At 35.5% G+C, this 22439-nt stretch overlaps 1 protein-coding gene across 1 annotated transcript in view; it reads left to right on the top strand.

Annotated features, from left to right (window-relative positions):
* The window catches only part of DNAH8 (dynein axonemal heavy chain 8), a 142609-nt gene that overhangs the window by 102320 nt on the left and 17850 nt on the right, over window positions 1–22439 (top strand). The window contains 14 exon segments of the mRNA XM_030499954.1: window positions 55–267; window positions 1622–1759; window positions 2099–2226; window positions 3395–3566; window positions 4352–4507; window positions 8166–8321; window positions 9662–9844; window positions 10316–10421; window positions 11269–11521; window positions 11621–11811; window positions 16327–16448; window positions 19007–19125; window positions 20432–20634; window positions 21620–21693. Of these exon segments, the coding sequence (XP_030355814.1) occupies window positions 55–267; window positions 1622–1759; window positions 2099–2226; window positions 3395–3566; window positions 4352–4507; window positions 8166–8321; window positions 9662–9844; window positions 10316–10421; window positions 11269–11521; window positions 11621–11811; window positions 16327–16448; window positions 19007–19125; window positions 20432–20634; window positions 21620–21693 (2214 nt within the window).

The raw sequence follows: 22439 nt of genomic DNA on the forward strand, positions 1-22439 counted from the left end.
TTTGACTGTAAAATGTGCAAATAGCTTATAAACATCCTGTATTGTTTTTTTCAGTTTATGAGTGGCCCATTCTTGCAGAGTCTACAGCAGTTTACTAAGGATTCAATGAATGAAGAGACAATAGAATTACTCCAGCCTTACTTTAGCATGGAAGACTATACACTAGAGCATGGTAAAAAGGTGTGTGGTAATGTGGCAGGACTTCTCTCTTGGACACAAGCCATGGCAAGATTTTATGCTGTTAACAAAGAAGTCTTACCTCTTAAGGTAATACATTATCACTTGCTTTGTGTTTTCTTTTTATGTAATTTAATTTCATTTACTTCAGTAGTAGGATTTTAAAAATATATTTAGATAACTTTATTCAGAAATAATTACCTGTAGACTTTAGTTGCTAAGGATGATAAAAGCAGAAAACCCCCATATCCTCATCTTGATTCTAGAGAGAACACTAAACACAAAATTAGCCTACATCAAATTTATGTTCTCTGGTTTATTGTATACAGTGGAAGGTGTTTTCAGTCTTTGTATTTATTATAACTACTTTATAATCGTTTTCAAAAAGTTATACCAGGATCTTTATTCCCTCTCTTAGAGTCTTGCAAACGGAGGTTTGCAGCTATTTTACCTTCTTTGCTTTCACATGATAACTTTGTGGGAGCAAAGGATTGATATCTTGCCCAAATATTGGCATTCTGGAGAGAATCAGGGCTCACTTCAATGAAGAAATTATGTTGCAATAGTGGGAACCAAACTGAGTAAAACATTTTTAAGACATATTTAATTTAGTGTGGGTGTTGTTTTTGATGTTTGTGAACATTTAAATAAAAAAAAGTTACATGTAAAAATCACTTAGAATCTCAAAGGCATTGATTGTTGCTTTTTGAATTCTAAACCACGTATTTAATCCCTACATGTAGCACAGTTTACAAAAGAAAGAAAAAAAAAAGGAAAAAAGTCAAAGGGGGAAGTGTCTGAATGGTGCTTCCAAACCTCTTCCATGTTTTTTTGTCACTGGTAGAACCGCTACTTACAAAAGTAACAGTAATGCAAGTGGATTATTTAAAAAAAAATTTAATTAATTTTCTGTGTTCAGCATAAATATCAGTTTAGGAGCAATGGGAAAATTCACTAGTTTAGGACCATGATTTTCTAGTGGGTAAAAACTATATTGTTAGCTAACAAAGGACCAATATCGTGGTGCTGTGATCGTTGGTTGATACAAAATGTGCAAATAAAAAAGGAATAATAAAGCATATAATTAAGCAAGAATATAGAATGATTTTTTCCTCTAGGCTAATCGATATGCACATACACATCAGAAACCTGACTTCCTTAACCAGTTTCTTCAAATGTAATACTTTTTTTTAAATAACAAATTTGATAATGTATGGTAGGAACCTTGAGTACTACATTGTTCTTTAATTAAAAAGTGATGTTTATGGTATATATGTGACATAGTATTCAGATTAAATATTTTAAATATTTATGTAAATATTAATATAAAAGTTATTTTATGTATTATTGTCTCATGATTACCAGCTAAACAGACTTAAAATAATTCATCAAATTATGTTCAGATCTTGTATGATTATTGTCTTAATATTTCTTTTCTTTGCAGGCTAACTTGGCAAAACAGGAAGGCCGCCTGAAAGTAGCTAATGCAGAATTAGCAGAGGCTCAGGCAGTTTTAGATGAAAAACAAGCTGAATTGGATAAAGTGCAAGCAAAGTTTGATGCAGCAATGAAAGAGAAAATGGTGAGATAAGTCTTTTAGTTTTATGAAAAATGCTTTCATACAGTGGTGTTATGTAATCATGAATTGATACAAACACGCATTTAGGGCCTGCTACTTTGAATGACATGGATGAGGTTCAGGTATAAGAAGAAGAGATTTAAATCTGTGTTCCCTCATATTTCTTTCTTTCTGTGAAGAGGAACATGTGAGACAATAGGTGCACTTAAGAGTTCTCAAGAGTGATTTTCAAATAAATAAAATAGTCATAATAAATACAATAGGATGAAAAAATATATAAAATAACTCTTTAGTTTCATGCATTCTATTAGTAAATTATGTAAGACATCTTTTCAATCTTAGGACTTACTGAATGATGCAGAAACATGTAGAAGAAAGATGCAAGCAGCCTCTACACTTATAGATGGACTAAGCGGAGAGAGAGTTAGGTGGACTCAGCAAAGTAAAGAATTTAAATCTCAGATTAACAGGTATGAAATTCATCAGAGAAAAAAAAACAACCAACAAACCCAAAACAATAAAACAACAAAAAACCTCACAACAAACCAAAAACCCAAACAAAACAACACAAATTATGTGTAAAAACCTGGATAGCTAGTAAGCGATTTCGTAGCTTTAGTAGTTGTACTTCTTTTTCCTGCTGGAGATCTTTATATAGTTAGAGAATTAAGTGAACTATCCTGAAATGTGGATTTTCCTCCCCTAAGTGAATACTTGAGTGTTGCTTGCTTGTATTTAAGTTCAGACTAATACTTCTGCTTTTGGGATTTATTTCCAAACGGATTATTTCCAGTGCAGTTATATGCCTCTCTTACAGCTTTTCCTGTCCCCCTTAGCTCTACGCCTTGTTCCAATGTTACCTGGGAAAAAGAAACCTTCAGATAGGCAGGAGGTAGAGGTGATCTAAGCCTGACTCTGGGAAGGAAAAAGGAAGAATTCCTACCTTAATACTGGATAGTTTGATATTAGTTATGGCATATTTAAGTAAAAGGAACCCTAGAGATCAGACCGTAACTTTTATCCAATAGTCTGTGTGTTGAAACATGTGGGACAGGAGGTCTTATTCTAAAAAACTTGGAAACTTGAAAGTCTCCATTGTGTTGCTATCCAAATGACAACATGTTGATCAGTGTAGGGGCTAGAGGTTCTAGTTTTCTAGAAAATAGGAATACTGTCAAAATGGTTGTGAGAGGTAAAGAGCCTGAAAGTTTAGACTCAGCATCTATGGAATGCTTCTGTTTCCATAAATTTCCCATAGGGAAATTTTACATGTCTATTGAGGTCTGCTCATTCCAAGAGAATTAAGCTGGTAACTTTTGATAAATATTGTATTGCAGACATATTTTTAAGAAATAAACCAATTTCTTGCTTCAGTTATGAACGAAGGAATAGTTGTCATCAGGGCTTTATTATGTTGTAGGGTTGAGTATAATATTTTCATATTACACTAATCTTAAGTTTTGAAAAAAAAAAAAAAATTTTTGAAACATAAAGAAACTATTTGTTGTTCTCAAAGAGCAACAGTTCCCTCCTTGAATTGTCCTCAGAACAGAAATCTTGTGTTTCAACAGCTGGTTGTCTAAATTTATAGAAATTGGAATTGTATATCACCTTTTAATTATTTTATTCCTTTTCTAGACTTGTGGGAGATGTACTGCTCTGCACAGGTTTTCTTTCATACTGTGGACCTTTTAATCAAAACTTCAGGGATTTTTTGCTGAAAGATTTATGGGAAACTGAGATGAGAGCCCATAAAATCCCCTTTACTGAAAATTTGAACCTGATTTCTATGCTGGTAGATCCGCCAACAGTAAGTTCTTGGTGCTGGATGGGTTTCATTTCAATGTCAATTAACATATTCTGTGACTCTCAGCCAGCATTATGCTTGCTTAGAAAGGATTTATAATCCCCAGTATTGCTGTGCAGTGTAGTTCTGGTTTCCTAACGTTCTTGGCAATTTCCACTAAAGATCTGAGTGCTGAGCAATGTTTGGATACATAAAAAAGTTATATATTATAAACAAGTGACATACAATTAGACAAATGCTAGTATGATAATGCACTTTCAAGTATCTATAGATACCTACTAAAACAGTGGGTTTGGTTGTCAGCTTTTTCAGGTTCTGTCAATATTATCTGAGTCTGGTTTCAAAAAAAAAACTCATATCAGAAAGACATTTAAAAAAGAATGCATAAAGTCTTTTCATTCAACGTGAATGAAGGAGAAATCAAACAGAGAACAATGCCAGTGTCCTTCAGTAAATATTAAGCCCCAAAAGCTCTTTTAGCCTGGTTTTCTCTTAATTGATCCCAATTTCTAATTTGGCTGTCCAACTGCCTTTTGACTTTCTTACAGTTTTAAATTTTTTTAATTTTTTTTTTATCATTCTATACAGTTAAATACATCAATAAAAATAAAATCCTGGAAATATTTTTCCTTCTGCATTAGTAATTTTTCTGCAGGTTCAGATATGCATCCCTTTTGGCTTGATGTCCCCATTATTTATTAGAACAATTGTAACTGAAGGATAATGCAGTGAGATTTTATTCCAATCTACTTTCTCTTTTTGTTGTTGTTTTGTTTTGTATTCTCCAGATTAGTGAGTGGAATCTTCAAGGGCTGCCTGGAGATGATTTCTCAATTCAGAATGGTATCATTGTCACTAAAGCAGCTAGATACCCACTTTTGGTAGACCCACAATCTCAAGGAAAAACATGGATTAAAAAGAAAGAAGAGGATAATGACTTACTGGTGAGCAGTGTTTTAAGGAAATAACATGCTGGTTTATTTTCCTTCAAACATTGTTGCTTTAGGTTGTGTCTGCTTTGGAGTCAGTGTAGCTATCATACACATATATCTGAGAACTTTAACTTGTATGGAGACTGACAACAATGTGGATGCATCAGCAGGGAACTTGGCAAGAGTCTTTGAATCCCATTTAAGGACTAGGAAAGGATTATATAGTTGTAAATATTGGAATACTGGTATGAAAACTACCAAGAAGTATGAAAGAGGAGGAGGTAGCCTTATGTTCAAAATTGGTATGTTCTCTATACACAGAAAGCAAAGTAGTGAAAAGTATAACATGAGTATAATATGAAAATATTAAATGAGAGTAAACTGGGCAACTATTAGTAAGGTTACAGACAAAGGCAGGATAACTTTGAAAATGTAGGCAAAGTACTTAAACTGATGCAGTCCAGAATTTAGAACTCAAGATGGAATTCATACATGAAGTTATTGCTACAGAAGTAAATAGCTGGCGAATGAAGTTGCTAAACCACTGTCCATCATATTCGAAAAATCCTGGCAGTCAGGTGAAGTTCCCGATGACTGGAAGAAGGGTAATATAACCCCCATTTTCAAGAAGGGGAAGGTGGAAGACCTGGGGAACTACAGACCAGTCAGCCTCACCTGTGTGCCTGGCAAAATCTTGGAACAGTTTCTCCTAGAAAACATGCTAAGGCACATGAAAAACAACGAGGTGGTTGGTGACAGCCAGCATGGCTTCCCTAAGGGGAAATCCTGCCTGACCAATTTGGTGGCCTTCTATGATGGAGCCACGGAACTGATGGACAGGGGCAGAGCAGTTGACGTCATCTACCTGGACTTGTGCAAAGTGTTCGACACTGTCCAGCACGACATCCTTGTCTCTAAACTGGAGAGACATCAATTTGATAGATAGACCACTCGGTGGATAAAAAACTGGCTCGATGGCCGCACACAAAGAGTTGTGGTAAATGGCTCGATGTCCAGTTGGAAACCTGTAACGAGTGGTGTCCCTCAGCAATCGGTGTTGAGACCAGTCCTGTTCAACATCTTTGTCGGCGACATGGACAGTGGGATTGAGTGCGCCCTCAGCAAGTTTGCCGATGACACCAAGCTGTGTGATTCGGTTGATACGCTGGAGGGAAGGGATGCCATCCAGAGGGACCTTGACACGCTTGTGAGGTGGGCCGATGCCAACCTTATGAAGTTTAACCAAGCCAAGTGTAAGGTCCTACACCTGGGTAGGAGCAATTCCAGGCACTGCTACAGGTTGGGTGGAGAAGAGATTCAGAGCAGCCCTGCAGAGAAGGACTTGGGGGTGTTGGTTGATGAGAAACTAAACATGAGCCGGCAGCGTGCGCTTGCAGCCCAGAAAGCCAACCGTATCCTGGGCTGCATCAAAAGAAGCGTGACCAGCAGGTTGAAGGAGGTGATCCTGCCCCTCTACTCTGCTCTTGTGAGACCTCACTTGGAGTACTGCGTACAGTTCTGGTGTCCTCAACATAAGAAGGACATGGAGCTGTTGAAGCAAGTCCAGAGGAGGGTTACGAGGATGATAAGAGGGCTGGAGCACTTCCCGTATGAAGACAGGCTGAGAAAGTTGGGGCTGTTCGGCCTGGAGAAGAGAAGGCTGTGTGGAGACCTCATAGCAGCCTTCCAGTATCTGAAGGGGGTCTATAAGGATGCTGGGGAGGGACTCTTCCTTAGGGACTGTAGCGGTAGGACAAGGAGTAATGGGTTCAAACTTAAACAGGGGAAGTTTAGATTAGATATAAGAAAGAAGTTCTTTACAGTCAGGGTGGTGAAGCACTGGAATGGGTTGCCCAGGGAGGTTGTGGATGCTCCATCCCTGGCGGTGTTCAAGGCCAGATTGGACAGAGCCTTGGACCACATGGTTTAGGGCAAGGTGTCCCTGCCCATGGCAGAGGGGTTGGAACTAGATGATCTTAAGGTCTTTTCCAACCCTTACTATTCTATGATTCTATGATTCTATGAAAACAACCAGTTGAAATGGGATCTAAGACTAGTTCATGTATCCTGATGATACCGCAATTTTAATAGCTCTTCTATAGCTTAAGCCAATGAGGTTAAATGTCTGCTCATGAAATAGAATGTAAAGACATTCATGTGACACATGTAATTTGCATCACAAAAGAATTTTTCACAAATGAAGTAGCATGGAAAAAGGAACCTACCTTTTAAAACCCCGCGAAATCTCATATGTCCTCCTGAATCTCAACAAATTTTCAGCATTTTAGGATTTCTAGATTTTGAAGATTTTAAATCTTGGAGTAAAGTGAATGCGAAGTTCTTGCTTATCATTCTATCATTGATAAAGCAAACTGTCAGAACCACGGAAAAGTTAAGGTTGGAAGGGATTTCTGAAGATCTAGTGCAGTATCCCTGCTCAGAGCGGGATCTACTAAAGCAGGTTGCCCAGGAATGTGTCCAGTTGGGTTTTGAATACCTCCAGGGATGGACACTTCACCACCTCTCTGGGCAGCCACCACCAGCAGTGTTCAACCACCATCACTATAAAGTTGTGGGTTTTTTTTCTTAAGTTTAGATTATCTATATTTCAATTTGTGCCCATTGCATCTTGTCCTGTTACTGTGTGCCACCAAGAGGGCTTCGTCTCCCTATTCTTCATTCTCACCCACCAGATATTTATGTACATAGGTAAATACCCTTGTGAGCCTTCTTGAGGCTAAATAATCCCACCTCTCATCTTTCCTCATATGTCAAGTGCTCCAATCCCTTAATAATCTTGGTGGTCCTTTGCTGGACTCATCTCAGTGCCTCTCTTACACTGGGGAGCCCAGAAATAGGCAGAGGACTCAAGATACGTGTCTCCAGTACTGAGCAGAGGGAAATGATTGCCCTCCTCAACATCCTGGTAATGTTTCTCCTGGTGCAGCCCAGAATGCTGTTGGCTTTTGCCGCAAAGGCAGATTGCTAGGCCATGCTCTTCTTGTCCACTGGGACCCCAAGATCCTGCGCTGCAAAGCTATTTTCCAGTAGAATGGCCCTATTTCATACCTGCAGAGAAAATCTTGAAAATAATATAAGAACTTTCTGAAAGTCAAAATCTAGGAAGCGATACAAAACTAACTAGCGTTTTACTTATTTACGCATGTTTTTAATGATTTCATACATTATTAATTCCATTTAATGATATTTCTAACCTCTGGGTTCATAATATTGTAACAGCAATTAATTTGTTACACTGAGTTCAGGTTTCCAGAAGGAATTTCTCAGAACTTCAAAGCTAAATTTAGAAAACTTAGTCCTTAGGACATAGAACAGGAAATTGAAAGTTGGGTGTCTGTGTTTTCAAAAATATATGTAACACCTTCAATTCCCAATGTAATACCAATAATTAGTACATTATTGCTGTCATAATTACGTTTCTTAGATTCTGTTACAGGCAATCTTTCAATTCACCTTTTTATGGTACTTTTCATTATATACACAAGAAGTATTTCTGCATAAATTGCTGCATGGTCAACATTTATTACTTCATTTGAAATGCAACTAACAAAAACAATGAAAAAAGTTTTAATTGTTATATCTGTGGTTTTCATGTAAGACTTTGAAGAAAAATTTTTGTCCTTACACCAATTTACAATTTACTTTTGAGGTAACAACTTTGAATGACAAGTATTTCCGTACACACCTAGAAGATAGTCTTTCACTGGGACGATCACTCGTGATTGAAAATATAGGTGAAGAGTTGGATCCAGTCCTTGATAATATATTAGAAAAGAATTTCATGAAATCTGGAACTTTTTTTAAGGTTAGTAATCAAACAAAAGACTTGGAATAAGTAGTTTGCCTTGTGATGAATGATATTTCATCCTTTTACCCAAACTTCTGATGAATCAGGTAAATTTTGTATTCAGTAGGGTAGTTTGAAGAATCAAACTGAAGTAACAAAATATAGGAGACAGAACCTCAGCTGAGTAGTAAGTTCATGAGCCTAAAATTGAGTTTAGCTACTGAAGGCGCTCCTGAAGTTTCCCAACTGGAATGAGTTATGTTTATCATATTAAATGCTTACAATATTTTCTATTGATTTTTGAGCAATTTCATTTTACACCCTTTAAAAGAATTAACGGAATTGAAAGTATCTCTCTCTTTCTAGTGTGGAGCACTGATTGTAGCAACTGCAGAATCTTTACTCTGGAATAGAGCTGTTTTCTGATGGAACAAGCCAAAAAGCACAGAGTTTTATTAATAATATTACATATGTTCACAATCTTGAAAAATCATGAGTCTTTCTGACCTTCATTAGCTGAAGAAATCATTCCCAAATTTTAAAAACACCTCTCCTTCAAACAAACTGAAATAAAATGACTGCACATGCTGTATATTTCCATATGTATTTTTCTCAAAAAACCTTAATTAACTGGCTGGGATATAAAAGACAGGGGAGACCAGATTGTTGATGATAAAGAAAATAAAATAATTACCATTTTTGTGGAGTAGTTTTATTTTGAATGTCAGAGCAAACAAGGAAGTAGTTTGGTCCTATTTCTTCTTAAGCCTGGTGTTTGAAATGGCCTTGGAGAGTCATACACAGTGATCAGATTTCCTTCTGCACATGCAGCTTTCAAGTTAGACTGCTGATTTAGAATATCTTAACTTCTATAAAAAAAAACCTGTGGAAAACTCTGAATAAATTCATAGTTTCTTTAGAAAGATTCTTTAAGATCTGCTTAGTCTTAATAAATATAAAAATAATTTCTAACAATTTATGTTCCATTGTTGGATAGAATTTTTTTTTTCTTTGTGAACACACTAGAACAATGATTTCTCTGAACGTACATAGTTTTTACCATCTTCCTTTGAGGTGTGATTAGAATCACAAAACCTAAACCAAATAGTTCTGAAGACATGAACTAGAACCACAGTGGAGATAATCCCTATATTTATCTGGAGGAGAATGCTACTTTTATAATGTACCCTAACTTTACCTTTGGTCATTGACTGTTATTTTCATGACAAATTTGAATTGTGAAATGCACTTCCTCTCTTTGGCATTTCAAATAATGTAAATTTTTTTTCTGGTCAATATTATTGAGTCAAATAAACCTCATTTTCCTCTGCTTAATACTATTCTAACTTACTCCACAGGTGAAAGTTGGTGATAAGGAAGTAGATATTATGAATTCATTTAGACTGTACATTACTACAAAGCTACCCAATCCTGCTTTCACACCTGAAATTAATGCAAAAACATCAATTATTGATTTTACTGTTACAATGAAAGGACTTGAGAATCAGTTACTCAGAAGAGTAGTCCTTACTGAAAAACAGGTAACCTAATGGTACACACAAACCATAGTGATGATTTTTTTTTTTTATTGTTTAACTGGTTTTAGTATGTAGACAAAAAGAAATGTTCAAATGGAAAAAAGATATCAGCCATTTTCTGAAGCTTTATTCAGAGGCAGAACAGAAATTTCCAAATAACAAAAATACATCTAGAGGATCTTCCGCATACAACTGTCAGCATAGCACGAACAATTAAGTACAAGCATTTGGCATTGATAAGATACTTCATAAGATACTGAATAAAGACTGCTTAAAAAAAAAAAAAAGGATGTTATAAAAATATGTTTTATATACCTGAAAAAGTAAAATGCACGTTTCATGGCTGCATCCAACTCTTCGCCTATATCTTCAATCAAATTTCATGAACTTGAAAAATCAGCAATTGAATTTTAAGTATGACTCCTAGATACAGACCATAAAATGTCATGTCATTTTCTTGTTTTTTAATAATAGGAACTAGAGGCAGAACGAATTGCACTCCTGGAAGATGTAACTTCAAATAAGAGGAAGATGAAAGAACTGGAAGACAATCTCCTTTACAAACTAAGTGCAACCAAAGGTTCTGTATCAAAGGATAAAGAGATTAGACAGATTAAACTGATTCACATACGAACCTTTCCATGCAGAAATTTATTTATACATCTAAGATACAAGAAGAGAACATCCAATGGTAGAAATTGGAAGTATGGTGGTTTACTGGAGTGTGAGGGATTTGGTACTATAGAATGCCACTATATACAACCGTAGGCACTAAGTATTTTTATCACCTAAACAAGTTTTGTGAAAGAAATCCATTTCTTGAGAGCTTTCTGCCCCTCAAATGAGATAGAAGTATCTGATCATGGGCAAAGCCTTAACCCATTGAAAATGCAAGGTAAAATGGGCTAGTTTATATGGTGTTGAAAGTCTTTTGTAGGATATTAGGAACCTGCACATGATCAATTACTATCTCTTTGGTGGAAACAGAAGGTGGTGACTTCCAGCAAATCAATCAGTAAGTGCTTGAGATGCGTGAATACTTTTGTGTGACCATTGCCTTTACGAACCTAAGTCTTTTTGACTTTGAGCGTACCAATCAATAGTCTTTAAAATAACTGAAGTACTGTGTATGAATATATGTTATGTGCATAAGAAAGCTGACTTCTCCAGTACATGCTGCAAAGCTGGTGGTATAGATACATTCATATCAACATAGGTAGAATGCATTCGTTTAGCATGTTGAATATAATAATAATTTTAGTATTGCATATCCTGTTTGGTCTCCATTTTAAAAGCTTTCTGCAATTCAGTAAATAATTTCCATTTATTATAAATAATTCCTGTAATTTAGCCTTTTTGTTTTTACATATATGAAGTAAAAAAGTAGTTATTAGAGTGCCCTAAACATGGAATATTTTACTTTTTAGGTTCACTAGTAGATGATGAATCCTTGATTGGTGTTCTGCAAACAACTAAGCTAACAGCTGCTGAAGTAGCTGAAAAGTTGGCTGTGGCAGCAGAAACTGAAGTGAAGATTAACACTGCTCAGGAGGAATATCGACCTGCTGCTACACGTGGAAGCATTCTTTATTTTCTTATTACAGCAATGATCATGGTCAATAATATGTATCAAACTTCACTGACTCAGTTTTTGAAGTTATTTGATCAATCCATGGCCAAGTAGGAAGACACAGATTTTTCTACAATCCAGATATTTGTCTTTCCAAGGTATTTGCTGTTATTAACATGCTTTGTTTGTGTTTCATTTCCATTATTCAGATCTGGGAAGTCTCCTGTACCTCAGAAAAGAGTCTCAAATATTATTGAGTACCTTACCTTTGAAATTCACTCATATTCTGTTAGAGGCTTGTATGAAAACCACAAATTCCTCTTCACCCTTTTAATGACATTAAAAATAGATCTTGAGAGAGAATATGTGAAAACCAGAGAGTTCCATACATTCATTAAAGGTAAGTATGATTTTTTTGGCTACATGTTTTCTACCAATAGTTCTGTGGGAGCTACCTCTGTCCTTATCCCTGTTGTGGCCCAGTGAAGTTAGATGCCCATCTCTGTTCTACCTTCGCCATTTAACCATGCTGTGTTCTATCCTGAGATCAAGATCATAGTTCTGCTTCTCTCCATCAATTTGTTTGATAATTATATATTTTTGTATTATCTGTGTATCCTCATTTTTATAAATCAGGTGAAATCTTGCTCCTTTGCTTCACTGTTGAATAAAACTATCTTCTAAGTTGCCAGAACAGCAAAATGTAAAGTCCAGGAAGTGATACGGTTTTTTCTTAGTTTCAGCTTGAGCTTTCTTTGACTTCTGCCAAGCAGCTAACATTGACTTTTAGAGAACGTAATGTGTTTCTGTGGCCCAAATGGCCATGTCTATCTCCTCTGTACTCTGTGAATTTCTGCCTCTGATGAAAAATGTGATTGGGATTATTTATGCAGAGGTCCATATAAAACCTGCTTGAATTTTACAGTCTTCAAATGAATCTTGCAAAGGTCTAATGTCAAAGTAATGAACCTAGATTTGAAGATCATTATCTGCCTTTAATGAATAAAATGGAAAGGAAGCAAGATTAAATTCACATTCCGTTTTGCTTTCCACTTTGAATTTATGATATTATCCTTGAGAATGTTATCCAGCTACCAATGTACTGCTGATGTCTGCCAGGGAATACTTTGAAATGCTTTGAAAAGGAACTGTCTGCTTTTGTAAAGCTTTAGACAAGTAACCATATTTCTTGGCTTCTCAGCTCATGGATTCTTGTTTTGCCAAAGCAGAAAGTGGTCACTTACCCTTTTTAACTGATAAGAATCTGTAATAAAATACAGGAGTACTTTTAGCAATTTTTTTCTAGAATATATGATTGCAGTTTCCTGTCTAGCTTTACCACAGTTGACTTGATAGTGAGAAATACTTATGGTGTATACTTTTCTGATGTATCAAATTACACCAAAGTAACAGTAGATTTTCAGTAATATTATTATATTAATTATTATATTCAGTAATTATTATATTCAGTACTATTATCACGTGAATAAATTATTCACGTGATATTAAATCAGATCAGGAAGTGGGCAGATGACTAAATTGTCCTTGACACTTAAACGTCTTATAAAATTAATGAATTTTTCAATTTTCCTCCTTGGATAAGCAATTCTTGGTGCAGAACAAATGCCATATTACCAAACATCACCAGGCAGCTGAAGAAAGGATTTATTTAAAAATTAAATCTCTCTTCCTCTTATTTACATTCCTTTTGCAGGAGAGCTTTCACAATTTATCATCAGCTGTATTATCAGGGGATGTCTCAGTGAAATAAGTGTTTCTATTTGAAATGAAAAAGTCTCTGGAGTCTCAGGAGATTATAAACTCTAAATCTTTTCTTCTGCTAAAGTACCTAAATTGAATTTTATTTTATTTACTGTATTCCATTAAGGTGAAACACTAGGCCCTTCCTGAATATTTTAATGCTACAGCTTGAAGGTAATCTCAACTCAGCAAAACAGAGAAAGTAGGTCACAAAATTGTAGGAAAATAGCTTCCCACAATGGTGCCATATAATTTTTGTTCGAACTGTAGAAAGAAACAAAACCCCAAAGATATGAGAAAATCTAAGGAGTTCTTTGATGATTTTGTAGGTATCTTGACACTGAGGCTGTGTCCTTTACCAGTAGAAAGTGAGGGACTGGCACAAGTGAAGAGTATGATCTTCTCTAACAGAAATTTTATTTTACTAAGAAAATCTGTGAATATTAGAGAGCATGTTACAGAGGAATTGCAAAACATCTTTGGCTCTGTTGACTTAAATAAAAGCCAGAAATATTGCCACATATGCTATTTAGTGGACAATTAATGATTATGTCTTAAAAATAAGAAGCCTTCTTGGCTAAAGTGATTGTGATTCTCTCTCAAAATTCAATAATCTTCAGGAATATTCTTGTTGACCTATTGTATTAAATTTGCAAAAGATGTGATTCTAGAATAGGTTATCATTTTAATTACAGACCTGTCAGCCTGACATCAGTGCCAGGGAAGGTCATGGAGCAGATCATCCTGAATGCAATCACACAGCACGTGCAGGAAAACCAGGGGATCAGGCCCAGGCAGCATGGGTTCATGAAGGTCAGGTCCTGCTTGGCCAACCTGATCTCCTTCTATGACATGGTGACCCGCCTGGTTGATGGGGAAAAGGCTATAGGCATTGTCTACTTGGACTTTGGTAAAGCATTCAACACTGTCTCCCACAGCATTTTCCTGCAGAAATTAGCTGCTCAGGACCTGGATAGATGTGTTCTTCACTGGATGGTAGAGCCCAAAGAGTGGTGGTAAATGGTGTCACATCTAGTTGGCGACTGGTCAGTAGTGGTGTCCCCAAGGGTTTGGTATTGGGGCCAATGTGTTTAGTATCTTTATTGACTATCTGGATGAGGGGATTGAGTGCACACTCAGTAAATTTGCAGATGATACCAAGTTGGGTTAGAGCATTGATCTGCTGGAGGGTAGGAAGGCTCTACAGAGGGATCTGGGCAGGCTGGGTTGGTGAGCTGTGGCCAAAGATATGAAGTTCAAGAAGACAAAGTGACGGGTCCTGCACTTGGGCCACAGCAACCCCATGTAATGCTACAGGCTTTGGGAAAAGTGGCTGGAAAGCTGCCCAGCAGAAAAGAACTTGAGGGTGCTGATTGGCGACTGCTGTACATGAGCCAGCTTGTGCCCAGGCAGCCAAGAAAGCCAACAGCATCTGGATTTGTACATAGGAACTTCACAGTCTTCAACAAGAGCCTCCCCTTTAATTGGCCCTTCAGTAGTTCATTAAAATATTCACATCATACACTAATCATATCTAATTCTGTTTCTTGGTCCTCCACTTATGCATATAGCTAGATAGGAAAGTATTGCATGTATTATTCTGGATGCTGGAATTTTTCACATATGCCTATGAATGGCAAAATAAAAACTAGTAAAAGCAAAGGCTTTTTTTAGGCATTGCATATTTAACTCATTAACGTAACAAATGACTAACCATAACAACTTAGCAGGATTTATCAAAAAATTAGGGAAGTATATTAATAGCAAGAATATCAGTGATTCTATGATTCTATTACAATGAGAAACACATTGTTTACACTTTTGTAATTCTCATTCTTCGTTGAATAAATCTACCTCAAAAAATTAAGGTTTAAAATTTTTCCCAAAAGCAAAAGCTTCCCTAAGATCTGTTTACTGTCCGCTCATTGGAACTTTTGCTTTCTTTTGATGTTAATTGTTCCCATTGGCATACTAATGTCCAGATTCAGCAAGGTGGTTCTTGTGTTTCTATTTAAGGATACTCAGGTAGCTAGAGCAGAGATTCTGTTTTGAGAAAATCATCACTGATAAAAGAACAAAATTCTTGCATCCTGGAAGCATGCAGGAGAACATCTCAAAGAATTAACTCTTTCCCTGTAAATTCAATATTCGTTATAACAGTGACCTAAATGAATTAATGATCTTAGTTGTGGAGACCACTGAGTAACACCCTCTAGTTTTCCCAAGAAGTGGCATTAATTAATTTGTGGAGGACTAGGAAGAGGCAACTGCACCAAGAGGAAAATTGTGATAAAAAGTTAATTCTAAAAAAAAGTTAAAAGTTAATCTGTTTAAAATTGGGTTGCAGTCTTATCCCAGAGGTGCTCCTTTGAATTTCCTCTTCAATTGCATATCAGCGGACGTGAAACATGTATTATATAAGGCCAGATAGCCATTATATATTCTATTTAAAATTGTTTGTGCTTGATAGGCTGTCTAGGATTGACTGATTCCTTCAGTCCAGAGTTTCTTTCTTCTCTTCTTGTGAACATATGAAAAGGAAAAGAGATTATTAAAGAATTTTCCATACTTCAAACATAATCAGTATCATTGTATGAACTTACAACAACAAACTCTATGGAGCACATTATCTAAGATGAGGGGCTGAGAGAAGTGGGCTCGTTCAGCTTGGCAAACCGAAGACTTAGGAGAGACCCAATAGCAGTCTTCCATCACCTATGAGAAGGCCATAAAGAATACAGAGCCTGGATCTTTAGTGATGCACAAGAAGATAAGAGACAACAGAAATAAACTGGAAAAAAGAGAGGTTCAGAGTTGGATGTAAGGTTTGGGGTTTTTTTTGTTGTCAGGACAAACAAACATTAGAACACATTGTTAGACAGCCTCCATCCTTGGAGGTTTTTAAGATCAGACAGGTTATAGACCCGATTTTGTCTCAACTGACCCTGCTTTGAACAGGTTGGACTAGAGATCTCCTGAGGTCCCTTCCAGACTAAATTATGATCTTATGAAATAAATGCAAAGTACACAGGAGTGCAATTAGCACCCCAGTGAAAATTACATGGGCCGGAAAACATAATTTAAAAAGAAATACCAAATATATCTTGACCCCTTGAATGCCATGTGTATTTCATTAGAATGTTTGTATCTGCAGGAGGTGCAGCGCTGGATCTACAGGCTTGCCCACCCAAACCATTCCACTGGATTCTTGACATGACATGGCTAAACCTAGTGGAATTGAGCAAACTTCCACAGTTTGCAGAAATTTTGGATCAGGTGATATCTACTAATTGTCTTTTTAATGTTAATAACCAGTTTCCCAGTCATAACTGTGTTCCTATGTTTTACATTTGGAATGCACAAGAGATGTAGTTAAGAACAAGGCCACAGAATACAGCATAAAAGCATAGAAATGAACAGCTAGGTAGCATGAATGGAGATATATTTATTTGCTCTGGGTTTTTAATATGGTTTTTTGTATTTTGTATTATAGTCATTGAGGTAAGAAACAGAAGAGAACATGAGCAAAGAACTGGTAAAAAAAGAGGTCATTGAAAGACAGAAATAAGGAGAAAGGATTAAAAAGTAGAGGTATCAAAAAGGCTCAGAAAGTTAATCTATGAGTGTCAGGTTTTAAGTTACAATTCTTTATATCTTGAGTCTGGTAGATTTTTACGAGTAAATTGTTTGCTGCTTGTTTTTAAATACTCATTTCTATTCCAAGGTTAACTTGTTATTCAGATATGATGAGCTAGCTGTAAAAATACTATTTATTCAGTTATTCAGGCTGATAGCCAGGACACTAAGTTCTTCTTGCTTTTACAGCATTGGTCATCCAAGTTCATTTTGTGATGGCATTTTATGCCCTGAAGGGTATCGAGATTTTATCTAATTTTTGTACCTGGAAGTGGTCATGGCTGTTTCCTAACTCTGCATCAAGGCAAGATCTGGATACATACCAGCTGATTTCTTCCAGGTTTTAGTTTCTGGACATATCAAAACAGGATATTAAGTCAGGAGAAAGTTGGAGGAATTTTAGTTAGGTCTTCATATGGATTGTTAGGGCACCAGAACCCAAAATGCATGCCACATCATACTTGCTAACACTGTTTAAATTTAGCTAATACTGTTAAAATTTAGCTGTGGGGTTATGAATTATGTATTTTCTTTTTAATTTGTAGATTGTAATGGTTCTGCTATAGGACTTTTCTAAAATCAGTGCAAATAAAATTTTAGACTCCAAAATACACAGGTGACCATGTTACCCCAAAAGGCCTCCTTTTTAACTAATCTTTTAGCACTAACTTAAAATTTCCATGTATTTACAAGTTGAAAACTGACAATTAGAGGATTTAGTAACACATAGAGATGAAATCTGGGAGGGTGCCAACTAAGATATAAATTAAAAATGCATATATGGAAATAATATCTTTTTAATACTTATCTGCATCCATTAGATATGCTTTTCTGTTTGGATCATCATATTAAATACCACTGTATCATTATTCACTTAGAAACAAACAGAAAATTATTTAAAGTAAGGAAAAGAAAGCTTGAAAATGGTATGCTCAGTTCTCAAGACATTGCCTGTGTTTTTCTTTTTTTCCTGCCAGTTAAAATTTTTTTAGTCCTCTAAAAAGTAAGTCCTCCAGTCCCAGATGCCTAATTTAACTTAATAAAGACATATTCGTCTTTAAACATTTAGATGACCCTGTTCCTTTTAACACTGTTACTACTTCCACTTGTGGTTGAGAAGCAGTACAAAGAAATATGTAATGAAAGCTTAATGATTTTACTGAGCCAACTAAAGTCCCTTTAGCTCACTAACCTATCTGTGGCTGTGGCCTAGCTTTGAGAAGGTACCTCTTCTGAATACTTTTCTAGCATGTGCTCAGGTTGATGACTGTTGATGTAGAACTGAGCTATTTGCTTATAAGGTTTTTTTCTCAGACATGGATTATAGTTCAGAAAGGGATATTTGGTGTTTATTGATCTCTCTGAATTTCATTATAGCAAGTACGTGGTTGGAACATGTCCGTGTATGTTAATTTCTCACTCCTCTCCCAGTCCATGATTGGTGTAGGTTGTTCTGAAGCCACTATTTGAAACCAAGTCAATCAACTGGACAAAGCACCTTGATTTATGACATGCATATGGAACTGTATTTCAGAACAGATGGTATCAGTGTGCTCCTTGTTCTCTTTCCAGTGATCTGAGAACATTGTGGTAGCCGACTCTTCTCAGTCACTGCATTAGAGGCTCAACTGCATAGCAACTTTTCACTATGTTCTGTCCACCAGTATCCTTGTCCTGTTAGGTCCTTGCTTTTGCAAGGTCCTGAATAATGATCATATTTGTGGTCAGATTTATTCTTTCACAAGTGAAAAATATACTAGAGTCTGTTATTTTTCATTTGTGATTCTTTGGCTGGCTGGACTGCACTGAGACAGATTTTTCTGTTCCTCTTAGTACTTTGTGACCAGAAGTAATAAGTTAATCACTGTATGATCATCTTGTAGTATAGAATCTTTTTGCTAATTACTGATTTTTCTTAAGTAGCTGCATGTGTTCAGGAGGTGAATCAGTGGATAACTGATTAGCTTAAGAGCCTACATCTTAATACTAAAATTTCTATTTTAAATATCTTCATAGCAATTCACATGACGTATGTCTTAAGTGCTATAGACTCTTATTAGAGACACTTAAGTGCTATAGACTCTGTTATTTGTAAGATATTCTAATATAATAACAGACTCTCATTAAAATGCACATTTACAAGGGAATTTTACTACAGCTGAAATATATTTATATGTGTGTTAATGTGATAAATTTAGATATCCTCTAACGAGAAGCGATGGAAAAGTTGGTTTGATAAAGATGCTCCTGAGGAAGAAATTATACCTGATGGATATAATGATTCACTTGATACCTTTCGCAAGCTTTTACTCATCAGGTGAGCATCTTCAGAAATTTGGGAAATAACATACATGGTTACATCACCTGTCTTGGCCTATCAGTGTGCTATTATCATAATAGGGTAATTTTAATTAATTTCTGGGTGACTTGAAATAGTATTTAATTCACACACATGAAATATGATTTAATTCACTCACTTCAGAGATATCCTTTGAAGAGTCTAAAAAAATTCTTTCTAGAAAATATTTATAGCTTTGCTTTTATGTCATGACAAATGGAAACTGGGAATCACATCACTGGGAAAAATTAGAATCATTCTGATTCTACACACAGTTTGGATTTTTTTAAAAATTATTTTATTTCTTCATTTCTTTTAAAATTAATTATTTTAAATAACTTTAAATATGTAATAATGATTTAAAAAAAATTGTGAAAATGCAAAGCAGGTATTCCAAAGCCCCATGCGAAAAGTGTGTGATTGTACTGAATCAGCTAAGATCTCTGTAGCAGGTCTTGGCATAGAATGGATTTCCCAACAGCAGCATTCAGCTGCCTTATGCATGAGATCATATCTTATGTTCATTGTATACTTTCCAAGTGCTGCAACAAATAAATCAGAGGCGCTCCATAAAAAAAAACCAAACCAAACCAGCAACATTAATTACTAGACCAAGATTTTTCTTTGGAGCAGGTTCAACCTGTGCAGTAAAAAGGCTAGAATCTCATGGAAGAAGTACAATATTCTTATATGCTATACACCCTGAAGGGGGAATGGAGCATCTAAGTCCTAAGCTTTTGAATAAGAAGCTAAAAATCAGTTTTGCCAATTCATATCTTTCATCCAAAAGTAACAGTTTGGATTTTTTTTTTCCCCATGGGAAAAAATAAAAGCTCACCCCCAACACAAATGCAATCCAATGCAAAAAAGTTAAGTCTGAACCCTAAAAGACTAATAAACCCAATGAAACATCTGCAGAATCTTCCTAAAGAACAAAAACAATCTTGCACTTCCTTACTTATGGTGTTTAAAATGAAGAATGTCCCAGACTGATAAAGGTACATGGAACAGAAAATCTCAGTGCAAATAGTCTACTTAAGGCAAAATTGTTAGCAACTGAAAAGTATTGAACAGTCATAAGTAGAGGGTAAGACCACCAGCTCTGTCTGTTGTTATAGCTGTAAAGACAAACCTACAAACATATATGTGAATGTGTCTACACATATAAATGCATATTATGAAGCAAAAATCTCTAATAAGAATAGATTTTTATCAGAGTCTGGTCTGGTCTTTGCAACAGGAAGAAGCAGTGAATTAGTATCCTGGTATATATTTTAATTTCTAGGTCTTGGTGTCCAGATCGAACCCTTTCCCAAGCCAGGAAATATATTGCAAATTCCTTGAATGAGAAATATACAGAACCATTCATTTTGAGTTTAGAAAAAACCTGGGGAGAAAGTGACACACGGACACCTCTCATCTGTTTCTTGTCTATGGGATCTGACCCAAGTATGCAGATTGAATCCTTGGCTAGGAAGCTTAAATTAGGTATGTAAGTAATTATTCATTGTCAAGTGTTAAGGTATAGAAGTGTAATGTAAGTAATTTCAGGTTTGGTTTTTTTTTTTTTTTTCTGAAAAGTACTTCTTAAATTATGTTGCACTATTGTTCCTGAACTGTCATCTTAAGAGATAAAATAATATTTTAAGTAAAAGATGGTATGCTGAGAATCATTCTGTGTGCAGTTCACAGAAATGTTTTCAGGGGTTTTTTTTCCTAAATTGTTATCATCCTTCTCAGTGATGATTTTTTTAATCCCTATCTGTAAGACAATATTTACAAATTTTGCTTATTTGTTTGTTTTGTTGGGGTTTATTTTTGTTATTGTTCTGGCATAGTGACAATACTGTTTTCTTCTTTTAACTCTTAACTGCCGATAATGTGAAAATCGGTAATCTGCTTACAAAAAAACTAACCAAAAATACCCACAAGACCAGCATTTTTATATTCTGGGATTTATGTCTGCATTATATGGAAAGTTTGAAGAACTGTGCATCTGAACTGACTTAGAAGTAGAAATGTATATTCCTATTATTATTCACATTACAATTTGTGAATATATTACAATTATACAATTTGCTTACTTACATGGCTTCATTATCTATATTTAAAGAAAAATCTGGGTTCATATTTCAAATGCTGTGGCTTACTTCATTAAAGTTTGGCACAGTCACTTCTACAAACACTGTAAATATTGTGAATGTATATATCAATATTATTTTACAAAGATATAGTGTTTAGAAAAATTACACATAGTAGTATAATATGATGGTAAAGGGATTCTACTTTCATATATTTTTGCATTAAAAATATATGAAAGTATATATTTTTGCATTAAAAAGCATATATTTTTGCATTAAAATGTACTTAATTATTCTGTATTTATATCACTGGTTTTTTGGACTGAATTGGAATTCTTACTTTTTCTCAAGAATGTAAGTTCATTAATCATTTATTGTCAAATATGTTGTAGAATGTGTGACCATCTCTATGGGTCAAGGACAAGAAGTTCATGCACGCAAATTCATACAGATGTCAGTGCAACAGGTGGGAAAAAACACTGCAATATAAGTTGACTGCTTTAGTATTCTTTTACACATCAATCATAATGAGGAAATGCTTCTTTAGACTTCTGCAAAGTCCTGTCCTTTTTATCTGATAGACAGAAGTGCTTCAGAGCCTTTCCAGGACTTCCTGTCTTTCGTGCAGAAAAAAGAAAAGGTCAGACAGTATCAGTTCAGGGAATTCCAATTGTCTTATAGAATCATAGAATGGTTTGTGTTGGAAGGGACCTTGTAAGATCGTTTGGTCCAACCCCCTTCTACAATGTCCAGGGACATCTTCAACTAGATCATTGTCCACTATCTGTGAGATAGGTTCATTTGAGGAGGGAGAAAAAAAAATCTTGTAAGATGATATTTATTCATTTGACCAGTGTACTATCTGCTTAATTTGTGGTTTTCTATTACGGACATATATGGCCTTTACTGCACACTTTCTAGATATTATTGTATAATCCAAGGTTCTCTAGCTAATGCAGCCTTGGTTATGGAAGTTCTCTATATTGTAGCTATATTGTATCCTAGTAACCTCTGAATTCCTTCCAAATGTTGTGACACCAGTACTGGAATATAGATGTACACCACTTTAGAAAAAGAGAAAAAAGAGATCCGCTATTAACAAATTCTGAACTAAATGCCTTGGTGGTGCACACGTTTTACAGAGGGGGGGATATGTGAATATCAAATCTGAAAGAACAAAACAGAATCAATAAATATGAAGACAAATCTCCA

The sequence above is a fragment of the Strigops habroptila genome, chromosome 10, assembly GCF_004027225.2.
Source record: "Strigops habroptila isolate Jane chromosome 10, bStrHab1.2.pri, whole genome shotgun sequence".
Classification (NCBI taxonomy): domain Eukaryota; kingdom Metazoa; phylum Chordata; class Aves; order Psittaciformes; family Psittacidae; genus Strigops; species Strigops habroptila.